This window comes from Diadema antillarum, unplaced genomic scaffold (genome assembly GCF_040938485.1).
Source record: "Diadema antillarum isolate AM-2024a unplaced genomic scaffold, OU_Dant_1.0 seq00000946_RagTag, whole genome shotgun sequence".
NCBI classification, from domain to species: domain Eukaryota; kingdom Metazoa; phylum Echinodermata; class Echinoidea; order Diadematoida; family Diadematidae; genus Diadema; species Diadema antillarum.
In genome coordinates, this window is record NW_027271795.1 from 627,556 (window position 1) to 639,882 (window position 12,327).

Sequence of the window (12,327 nt, forward strand, 5' to 3'; positions counted from 1 at the left end):
CAAAAAGGGAACCCGCAAAGCCGAATGAGTATGTTGTGGCCAGGTAAAACTAATTCCTTGCTTGTGATGATCCTACGTCATGATCTTTATGTTGTCCAAGTAAATAAATCATAAACTATGAATCACAAACTAGTGTATAAAGCACACATTAACGCGCAGCATGCAAGGAAAGGAAAGACTGTCAACATACAATGAATATTGATTGATTGCGTCTATCATAATTACTGAATGGCTTGCACTCTACGAAAACGTAAGGCCTGTACATTTCATTTTTTTTCTTGTTCTTTTAAAGGGACAAGTTAATGACGAATATGACCCGTGACAAGACTATCCAGATATTTTTACCTGGAATACAGCCGGATGAAATGAAAATAACTTCGTCTCTTACTCGCTTGAAGCGGTACAACCAGGCCAGGTCTCTCCCACTAATAGATTCCTGCGCAATCGTGGGAAATAGCGGCGTTCTATTGGATAGCAATTGTGGTGACGTCATCGACGAGGCGAATCTAGTTCTGCGAATGAACCTCGCGCCCGCCGGTGGGGAGTATGCTCGAGATGTTGGATCGAAGACTAATATAACAACGATTAACGGCGAACAGAGTAGAGCAATGGCGGCGTGTGCTAAGGTTGAATACACTAATACGTCGGTCGACAATTTGCCAGACGATTGTCGAAGTTTGTTGAAAGTCATGCGGCGTTTGAATAACAGTGTGATTTGGTGCGTCAAAGGTTTTATCCTGATTAAATACATCAGGAAAGGATTGGAGTTCTACAAGAAGTATCATGGCCTGAAAACGTCATTGGCCTTCAGTCCCGTTAGTCCAGTTGGTACAGCAGGAAAGTACGTATGATTATTTCTAGTTACCCGTGATACTTTATACCGGGTGTCCCAAAAAAGCGGAACGGTAGATTTTCAGTACCCTGCGGTCTAAAAGTTACATATCTTTTGTCATCATTAGAAAGTGCATCTTCCGCAGAAGACTATGATACCAAAATTATCAAATTTGGTTCAGTACTTTTTATTTAATGCCAATTTCTGAAAATGCAGTCATTGTCAAATTTCGTCGAATTTTTGCGACTTATGAGATAATAATTTGAGTGCGACACGCGATCCATAAGGCGGTGTCACACCTGTCCGGGCAAGCTACGCGGGCTTGTGGCGAGGAGGTAGTTTAAAGCACGTAGAAGATTTTCCGCGGGCGGACAAGAATGTTTGCAATTTCGCACTTGTTTCTTACTTTCTAGACGCGTGCTACTTAGCTTCTACTTGCGTGCGTTCCGTGTGACTCGCGTGAGAGCTTTGAAACCGATCCATTTTCTGTTACGAGCGACTTACGGGGATTGCGAAGTACCTGCTTTGGAGTTGCCTGTGAGGTGCTACCGGTAAGGGTTTCCTACTTGTGTTCTGCTCGTACCTCTACGGGCAACTCCCGTGACTCTTCCGGAAACAAGTTTTGAGCATGCTCAAGGCCTTGTCATATCGTATCTGGGGAAGTTTTGCGGCTTGACTTGCGGGGAAACAAATTTGCTACCCGGAGCTCTCCGCAGTTGGCCCGAACTTGACAGTACCTAGCACTTATCTCGTCCTTAGTTGCCCGAAGGTGCGCACGCTAGTCTAATTTTACCGCAGCAAAGTTTTGAGCATGACCAAAACTATTTCCGGATGAGTCGCGAGGATTGCCCGAAGAGTTCCACGCAGAACACCCGTAGGAGGGCCGTAGCCGCCGCAATTCACAGGCACTTGACCCACTTGAAGTAGGTAAGTTGCCCGCTGATCTATGCCTATGTGAAGGGAGCGCGTGCCATTTGTGGGCTCATTCTCTTCTTTGTCCTCTGTCCTCTGTGGCGTCGACGACTACCTGGTCCCTTTCGGACAGGACTTCATCCGCCGAATGGACTTCAGCAGCAATTTGATGCATTTGCTGTGAATCTTCCGGGCTTTGTGGCTGTCCATCCACTGGACGTTCTCTGCCCTTGTGCACTTTCCGTCTACGGGGCATCTTCACTTCTTTAAAGCTAGTCGACAAATGATTGTTTGCCCATCCACTCGAACCAGCCTATTGTTCAGGCTAGCACTCACCTCGCAGGCGACTAGTACGCAGATAACACGCAGTTATGGCGCAGGTACTTCGCAGAGCCCGTATGTCGCCCGTAACTGACATAAAAGAAGCTATCACGAAGCTATCACGTGACACCCACGCGCCTAACATGCAGTTCAACCGAATACACGCAAGAAGGACTTAGGTATCACGCGTTTATCATGTAATACCCACGCCAAACTAGCCCTAAACCTTGTCCGGTCGCAGAAATTATTCTGCGTGCTGAAAAATCCCCATACGCAATAAGCCCGCTTAGCTGGTGTGACAGGGCCTTTTTTGGCAGCGGGTAAATAGAGCCAGCGTGCGCACCTCCGGGTAACTACTTTTGAGATACATGCTAGGTACTGTCATGTGCGGGTCATCTGCGGGGACCTCCGGATAGCAAAAATGTTCTTCGGAAGTCGCACGCAAGGCTGGTGTGACGCGGCCTTACGGTGAATATTGTGTAAGCTCGGTGATCCATGTCAACAAAAGATACAGTTTTCACATTGGGCACGGGCCAGGAAAAATCAGTGTGTGTCTGTGTGTGTGCGCTCCCAATATGAAAGCTGTATCTTTTGTTGACAGGGATCAACGAGCTTACACAATTCACCGTATGGAACGCGTGTACAAATTATTTCTCATAAGTCGCAAAAAATTGAAAATGACTGCATTTACAGAAATTGGCGTAGAATAAAAAGCACTGAAACAAATTTAATGATTTTGGTATCATGGTCTTCTGCGGAAGATGCTCTTTCTAATGATGTCAAAAAATATATCACTTTTAGAACGCAAGGTACTGAAAATCCACCGTTCCTCTTTTTTTGGGGGGACACCCGGTATATCTTTCTCTTTTGTTGTTTGTTTATTTGGACATTCAATGCCTCCTCTCAGATTAACATCAAATTGGTCGTCAAGACATAACATCTATACCTTGGATGTGTGCGTAAAGTTATACTTAATTTATTTGCCCCTCGGTGTCGTCATTACATGACATTAATAACTTTTAGTTAGACGCTGTGCAGTATAACATGGACAAAAAAAATATCCCGTCGGGGTTGTATTTGTTCTTGTCTTGACTCCAGAACCTCTCTAAGTTAGACTTGAAACTATTCACGGATGGGCTGTCGACTACAAATGATGGCAACTTATTCCACTCACTAATAACTCTTTGAGAAAAAGAGCACTGTCTCACTTTGGACTTTACATGTTTCTTCAGCATCCTAAACTTATGACCACGCGTCCTTCCTCCAACTGAGAACTCAAAAAAAGTCTGAGGACTTCATATCATCAATCCCATTCACAATCTTAAAGATCTGTATCATATCGGCTCTATGCCGTCTATATGCCAATGAAGGCAATTTCAAATGTTCAAGTCTTGCTTCATAACTCAAAGGTCTAAGTGGACGTATCATTCTGGTAGCTCGACGCTGTACATTCTCTACTTTTACAACATTCTTCTTCCAATGAGGATGCCACACTGATGAACAATATTCTAATGTCGGTCTAACAATAGACTTGTACAGTTGAATAAATCCTTTCTCATTGAAAGTAGAAAATGTACGATTGATAATTCCAATCCTACGATTCACTGCAGTACAAATTGTGTCCACATGATGAGTAAAATCTAACTTCTTGTCATAATTTACTCCAAGATCTTTTACATATGTAGCTACTGGAATGGGCGGGTTTGTTTCATCCATTGTATAATTGACACATGGGTTATTCCTTCCATAATGGATAATTTTACACTTTTCCTGTAAAGGAAGCTGCCACTTTTTGACCATTCCATCACTCTAATTAGTTCAGCTTGCAGATTCAGTACATCATCATTACCATATATCTGTGAATACAACTTGGTGTCATCAGCAAAGAGCTTAACTTCACATCTGCCACTTAACAACACATCAGGAAGGTCGTTTACATACAACAGAAACAAAATCGGCCCCAAAACACTACCTTGTGGGACTCCAGTAGATACTGCAGTTTGTGAAGATGAAACACCATTGACCACCACTCGTTGTGATCTTTCACTTAAAAAAGACTTAATCCACTTCAAAAGATTCCCAGTGATCCCATACGTTTCTACTTTCCTAATCAGTCGTTCGTGAGGTACACTGTCAAACGCCTTACTATAATCTAAATATATGCAATCGACGTTTCCACCATTGTCTAATGCTTTTGTCCATGTTTCTGATACAGTCAATGCCTTGAACAAAAGTATAAAAACAAAAGTGTTTGCTGAAACACCTATATGGTGTTCAGTTCGTCACGGTCATTAAATACACTGCTCTACCTTGGATTAAGGGTACAATAAACTTCAACTTGGGATCATTGTCTGTCCATTTACCCAAGAATTGAATTTTCCTTGGATGCCCGAACCAAGAGTGACTTACAAACTGCTCATCACTTGTTCCACCTATTTTGGAGACCTATGACGTAACAATGTGTTGAAATCGTAATAGTCAAAACGAATTCTTTGGTCCAAAATTTACACATCTCTTGTTATCATTCGTGCTTGATTCTTTTTTTTAACGATAATTTGCCCCTCCCCCCTGGAATTTTGTTATTCATCCACACCGTTTTGGTTTCTATCTATTGCTTTGATTATTCTCTGTCAGGTGGATGAAAATCAAACATGCAACGACAGGTGCAGCGCTGTATGTCGCAGCTAACACGTTTTGCCGACGAATCACGTTGTTCGGATTCTATCCTCGCTACGTCGACCCCACAAACCGAACCCTTCGCTATCACTATTACGACGACACACCCAAGAACTACTCGACGAGTCCTCACTCTTTCAACAAGGAGTTCGATGTGTGGCAGTCCCTCCAAGACGACGGGTACTTGCAAGTCATCAATGATTGTGCGGGAAGGTGGGACAAGCACGACTACCGCAGCCAGCTAGACACATGACTTTTGCTAGACATGTTATTATGACTGTATTTTTGTATGTATAACTTGTGTGCATTTTGTCCATATTTTGTAGGTTTTTATGCAGGGTGCTTTGTAAATCAGTTTGTTTTTATTTTAACCGAAATGGCTACCCTGTGAACATAGAACGGAATTAATAGATAAAATAGTTATGAGTATGACATCAGATAGATTTTTTTTTTTAGTTCTCTATTCAAATTTCGTTCAATGCCGCAAAATTCACACTAACACAAAGATACATACACACGTAGATACACACAAAGTGACACACACTAACACACACTCACATGCTTGTCAGGTGTGTCCATTAAAGTTAATGAATAGAGTCACACAATCATGTATTATGTATCTGTACATGTATATACATTCGTATTTAATATTCATATTCCTTTGATGCTTTTTTGAATCAGAATTTACTATACGGTATAAATCCAATGAAGTAAAATGAACTGAAGTAAAATGAACCGTCGCCCAGCAACCTTCGTTGCTGTACTACTTGGGCTTGTTTATAGGTGCTGTTTATACTCATGGATAGTTATGGCAATTTATTGTATCATATCAGGTGATGTTGGCCCCTTGACTGCCGTTGGTTGTCTTAATGTATTAGTTATTTAAAATTCAAAGTTATAACATATTTAAAATAACTGGAGATTGGGAGGCGTTCTGTTGTCAGAACGTTATTTTTATGCAAGAGTGTAATGACGTAATAATTGTGCAAACATTTTTCCCAGGTGACAACACGCCTTTATTTTTTCATCTATTCTCGGCTTTGCTTTTCCCTTCTTATGCACACACACACCTGTAGACACATGTATACCCACGAATGTTATAAGTTAATTGCATAGCCGTTTTGTTCAGTTCGTCAAGATTTGTTGTCTAGATTCTCTTTTCATTCCCCCTCTCACTCACTTTTTTCTTTCTCTCTCTCTCTCTCTCTCCCTCCCTCCCTCGCTCTTTTATCAAGGGTACTCACTCAGTGAGACAGATTGGGCTATCTATTATTTTATGTATTTACACATTGTGTACTCGTATTTTGGGCAATTTTGTTTGTATTTGCATATCAGTTTGATGAAAATTTTAACAATAACAATGGAATTGCATTTTTGTGTGTATGTGTTTTTGCATTACTTTGATATAATTGTTCGTACTGATTATAAATCCCAATGGTATAAGAATTAGTTATTTTGGATAGGCGATCCGACTACCAAAAAAACCCACAACAATAACTGGTTCCTTATTTTGTCATTAAGTGGTCGAGAAGTTTAATATGCTCGTGGACGCTGCCTAGTACGTGTAGCACACGTCTTTGTTTGTTAAATAAGTTTATGTTAGGTATTTTATACGAGCCCATGGCCTTGTGTACCATCCGCAACGATGTTGATTCTGTGTCATCTGTGTTCATGTTCGTTTCCTTGTTTTGCCTGTGTTTCATGTTTCTCTGCACGCATTTCGGTTTCCTTTCTTCTTTTAGGTCTGCATATCCCCACGTAGCTGCTGAGTTAGGACCAGGCGGGAGGCCAGTTATTAATTCCCGAATGTTTTATATTCTAACCCATGGCTGACACAATAAATTTTGCTTTTAATTCCTTGAATAATGATGAATTCTATAACACAGTAAGGCACTTTGAATCTGATCATGCAAATATGATCTCCAGTTTATATGAAGATTACATATCCGATAAATACAATACCTCAGCACAAGAATTTGAATATAACTTTGACTCAAATGATCCAGTCCAGAGTCCATCGTGTGTTTATTTGACCGAAAATCAGTATAAAAATCGGATCACGAATACAGTTGATGAAACATTTTTGTTAGCTCACTTTAACATACGCAGTATCAATAAAAATTTTGATAAGTTGCGCTTACTCTTAGAAAACCCAGATCATAAATCTTGCTCCATCATAGGGCTAACAGAAACATGGTTGAACTCTAATATCAGTCATTTATTTTCTTTACCTGGATTCGAATTTGTATTTAGAAATAGAAATGAGAGAGTTGGTGGAGGAGTTGGTTTGTACATCTCGAAAAAATTTAAATATATTATACATGAGGAGATTAGTGTTATGAGCGATGTACTCGAATCCCTTTTTATTGAATTGATAAATCCACATGGAAAAAACATTATGATTGGTGTAATTTACAGGCCCCCTCGGTCGAATTTGAATGATTTTTTGACAGTTTTGCAGGATTTAGTACAAAATCCCATGATATCTATTAAAGATACATTTCTGATGGGCGATTTTAATATCGATCTCATGAAATGTAACTCCCAAAACAGTTCAAAAGAATTTATAGAAACATTAATGTCTGCTTCGTTTTTACCATTAATTTCCAAGCCTACCCGTGTCACCAGCCAATCGGCTACCCTCATAGATAACATTTTTTGTAATGTTCTTCCACTTCCTGAGTCTGGTATCGTCCTCTCAGACATCACTGACCATTTTCCTATATTTGCTCAGGTTCCAATTAAACTGAATAAACAAAATAATTATCATAAGCGTCGTAAGATTACTGCAGATAATCTTACAAGTCTCCAAAACAGTTTAAAAGAACTCGATTGGTCTTCTGTATACAACACTACCGATGTCAATTTGTCTTATGATTATTTCATATCTACTCTTACCTCCGAAATCGATAACCATATTCCCCTGCGTAACATAAAAAATAGATATAAGCAAATTCCAAGACTCCCGTGGATAACCCAGTCTATATTACGATCTATAAATAGGAAAAATAATTTGTTTTATAAATATAGATGTAATCCCACTGAAAAAAATAAGAAAAAATATGTTTCATACAAAAACACACTCATCAAATTATTGCGTACGCAGAAGAAATTTTTTTATGTTAATCAGATAAGCAAATATAAAAATGACATTAAAAACACATGGAAAACATTAAAGAATGCTATGAATACACCTAACAATTCATCTAATATTTCTGAAGTTCGGTGGGGCAATGCCTCCAGCAACACTCCCGCTGGCATGGCTGAAATTTTTAATGACTTCTTTTCTTCAATTGGAAAAAATCTTTCTCAAAATATTCCTCTTTCTAGTAAATCTTTTAGTGATTTTTTAGATACACCTAACTCTAAAACTATATTTTTTGACCCAACATATAAAGAAGAAATAATAAAGATTGTTGCCAATTTGAAAGAAGGTAAAAGTCCTGGCCACGACGGAATTGACAACTATTTGATAAAAAACATAATTCCTCAAATAGTGGATCCCTTAGTACATATTATCAACTCATCGCTTGCAACTGGCCATGTGCCAAATAGCATGAAAATTGCGAAAGTAATTCCTATTTATAAGAAAGGGGAGAAGGATGATGTCAATAACTATAGACCCATATCTTTATTATCTTCTATTTCTAAGATTCTTGAAAGAATAGTCTACACCAGGACAGTACGTTTTCTTAAAACCTGCGACATATTTTCAAACTTTCAATTTGGATTCAGGGAAAATCACAGCACAACACACGCACTACTTGCCCTCATCGACAAAGTCACACACGCACTCGACACACTTTCACACACAATAGGTATCTTCTTGGACTTCTCCAAGGCCTTTGACACGATTAACCACGGAATACTTCTCGCCAAACTGTCTCATTATGGAATACGTGGAAAGGCCTTGGAGTGGTTCACGAGTTACCTATCAGAAAGATCCCAATTTGTACATGTCAACGGCTTTGACTCTCAAAGTAAAACAATTGCATGTGGTGTTCCACAAGGGAGTTTATTAGGCCCATTGTTATTCATTATTTATATTAATGATTTTCATAGATCCTCGGAGAAACTATCATTCATATTATTCGCGGATGACTCTAATCTTTTTTTTTCCCACCCTGACCCAAATATCTTAATAAGAACAGTCAATGAAGAATTGATAAAGGTCATACAATGGATATACGCAAACAAATTGTCATTAAATATTCAAAAAACAAAAGTTATGCTTTTTAGTAATTCTTTAGATAGCCTCCCAGGCAATATAACATTTGATACTACTCCCTTAGAAGAAGTTTCTTCTTTTAAATTTCTTGGTGTTTGCGTTGATAACAAGCTTTCATGGAGGAATCATATTGATAACATATGTAAAATTATTTCACGTAACATTGGCGTAATGAATAGATTAAAATATTATCTTCCTTCATCTGCATTATTAACTCTTTATTCTAGTTTGATACTCCCTTATTTAAACTACGGGATTCTTGCTTGGGGTAATACATATCAGATGTTACTTGATAAACTTCTTTTATTGCAAAAGAAAGCGCTTAGAATTGTTTTTAATTTACATACCCGAGAACATACAGATGCTTTGTTTTCTGACCATAAAATATTAAAAGTAAATGATTTGTATGTGTTTCAACTTGGTCAGTTTATGTTTAATTACAACAGTACCTTTTTACCTAAAATATTCCACGATTTATTTCATCGAAACAGTCATGTTCATAACTATCCCACGCGACGATCCGACGAATTCCATCTTCCGTTAATGAGAACCGCACATGCCCAAAATACATTTCTTTATACTGGACCCAGACTTTGGAATAATTTAGATAATAGTTTAAAAGATTCCCCCAAATTTGTCACATTTAAATATAAACTCAGAAAACATTTACTTTCTACTTATAATCTTAGATAATTTAAATTGCTATAATTTATGCTTGAGCTTTCACCTGTCCTGATGTCGCAGCACTTGGCGTGTTCTGTGTGCAGACCTCTCTTCTTTCTTCTCTCCTTTTCCTTTCCTGTCTATTGTTCTTCGTAGACTTGTATTGTTACCGTCTTCTCTCCTCTCGGTACTGTCTCGCGTCCAACAGTGTATATGCGTGTGGGTAATTGAATGTGTGTACGAATGTATTGTCCTTGTCTTATTTTCCCGGTACATGTGGTTCAATGAACAGTGTCCGGGCACTATAGCATTGGTATTCTATATTTTTTTTCCCGACCTGTGTATCTCAAAATAACTACATGTATATTGTTATAGAATAGTATATCATTCACTCATTATTTATCTAGTGATCCACGTCCGACAAGCTTTGCTTTTTAGTGGATCACTATTTTCCATGATCGAATTTACTTTCCGCTCGCCCACGTAGTATTTGTACAGTGTTCCTCTTTATTATTGTACATATATGTTGTTCTATAATTTGTCTCGTATATTACATGAATCTTTTGCAAGCGTTTGAACAATATCAGTTAATGACATGTATACATTGTACTATGTTTTTGATTTTCGTTGATTGGAAATAAACTATGATTGAATTGAATTGAATTGAAAAATTGAATTGAATTGAATTGAATTGAATTGAATTGAATATCCTAAGGTTGACATTCGTGGTCATTATTCATCATGCCATTTATTTCACATCTTGCAATCAATTTGCATGTCTGTTTTTCACTGCATACATTGAAGAAATATTAGATGGAACTGACTTGATGCTAACTATGCTAAAAATCACATACATATTTGCAATATTTGCAGATATTCAGGATATACAGGAACTGTAATTTCCTAAGTATCATTATTGAAAAATAAAGAAACTTTCGAAAAATTTTCAACAGAAACAATACAAAATACAGTTATGTGAACAGCAGAGGATCCAAATGAGACAAAACATTTTGCTATAAAGACTTACCGTAAAGAAAAACTTGCAATAAATATCTAAAGTTTTCAAGTTTTGATAAAAACAAAAGATACAGCATATAACGACTTGGATGGTGGCTACATCTTTAAAACGTGGTAAAGGAGCTCTCATAATTAACTGAAACTTAACTATGTTGATATGGTATATACATCAAGACCGCGGCAGTGCCAGCATTAAACTTGAATTGTGATTTGTAAATGGATATTTCTTATTCCAACTGTTCTTCAATATCAGTCCAGATTAATTACACGCTAAGCAGAAATCGACATCGTAAAGAAAACTAGGGAGAAAAAAAATCAAACCAGTCTCTTTGTTTTTCTAGAAACAGGCCAGGACTTCAAAATGGTCATTAAGAAATTACACGTGTAACAAAATTAATGTGTAGTGAACTTGCTCTTCTATTTGAAATAGAATGTAAAAGATATCTCAACGTTTTCTGGTGAAATATGATAATCATCAATCATTGCTAATAATGTTTCATTTTCGCTGAAATCAGGGTGCAGCCCAATGTCTTTTGACGGTTTTACCCTATTTTGATCGACCCCTCCAAAATGTCTGTTTATTTCCATATGAACGGAAAAATTGTGCTCCAAAGTAATTTTGCGGATTGAGCCCAGTGTGAAAACCAATAACTCGTATATCTATTTACATATCAGTGGATCAAAGTTGTCGGATCAGCTGAAATTGTATCCAAATGGTCGCCGCACATTGGTGTACTATGAGATGAATTAAGTGTATTGTGCGACTTTAATCAATTTGTAAATTGTATTCTCTATACTGCTTTTCAGAATATTTGTATTTATTGTTTGATGTGTATATATTTGTGTTTTAATCGTAATTTGTAGAAAGTCTAATAAAAGAAATGAAGTCGTTATACAATCAGCCTTACCTGGGACATGCGTGTTGAACTTTGGCATCGCGTGGATTCGCGTGCTCCGTAAAATAGGAAGGGCGGGCAAGGAGAGTTGTTACGGGCTTTCAATTTCAGATATACATGTAACATACATCCACTTCATACATATATATATATATATATATATATATATATATATATATATATAATATATATATATATATGTATATATGTTATACATACTGGTCTATTTGTGTGTGTATACGTACATGTGTGTATTTGTGTGTTGGTGGATACAGAGAGGAATATTGAGAGTTTCGTTATGATGCACCCCATGCACGTGCATCATGAACATACAATTTTCATAAGGACAATCATTTTTGTTATATCATAATTGATTATATTCACATTATGCATATCATTGTACAAGCAAAACGATGTCCTTGCTGTCAGGCATTACTCCATACAGCCATATGCAATGATACAGCACTAATAATGAATGAGTAGGCTTCATGCCATACTGTTACCATGACCACGCCAACGTAAAAGTATAATGGATCAGGCTCATTATGCATTTGTCGTGTAAAAAAAAAAAACCACAACAATCTTATATAGGCAAGTGGCAACTACAGACAGATTTACGACTTTTTAGACGTGTATGCGTTATTATTTACGCATGCACGTCGTCTGTGGAGGTACACGTATTCACAGGCTGCTTACATTCACTCATCAGACATGTAATTGATGCATTGTCAACAGTTTTAAGGTCCCGTCACACTACAGCGTATAAATCAGCGAATGCCTAT

General features: G+C 37.7%; 1 protein-coding gene across 1 annotated transcript; it reads left to right on the plus strand.

Annotated features, from left to right (window-relative positions):
• The first annotated feature begins 311 nt into the window (after nt 1–311).
• Nucleotides 312–4,994, plus strand: LOC139741690 (alpha-2,8-sialyltransferase 8B-like). The gene is made up of 2 exons (XM_071652270.1): nt 312–841; nt 4,700–4,994. Exons 1-2 carry the CDS (start codon nt 312–314, stop codon nt 4,992–4,994), a joined length of 825 nt encoding a protein of 274 aa, XP_071508371.1.
• Nucleotides 4,995–12,327: the final 7,333 nt, after the last annotated feature.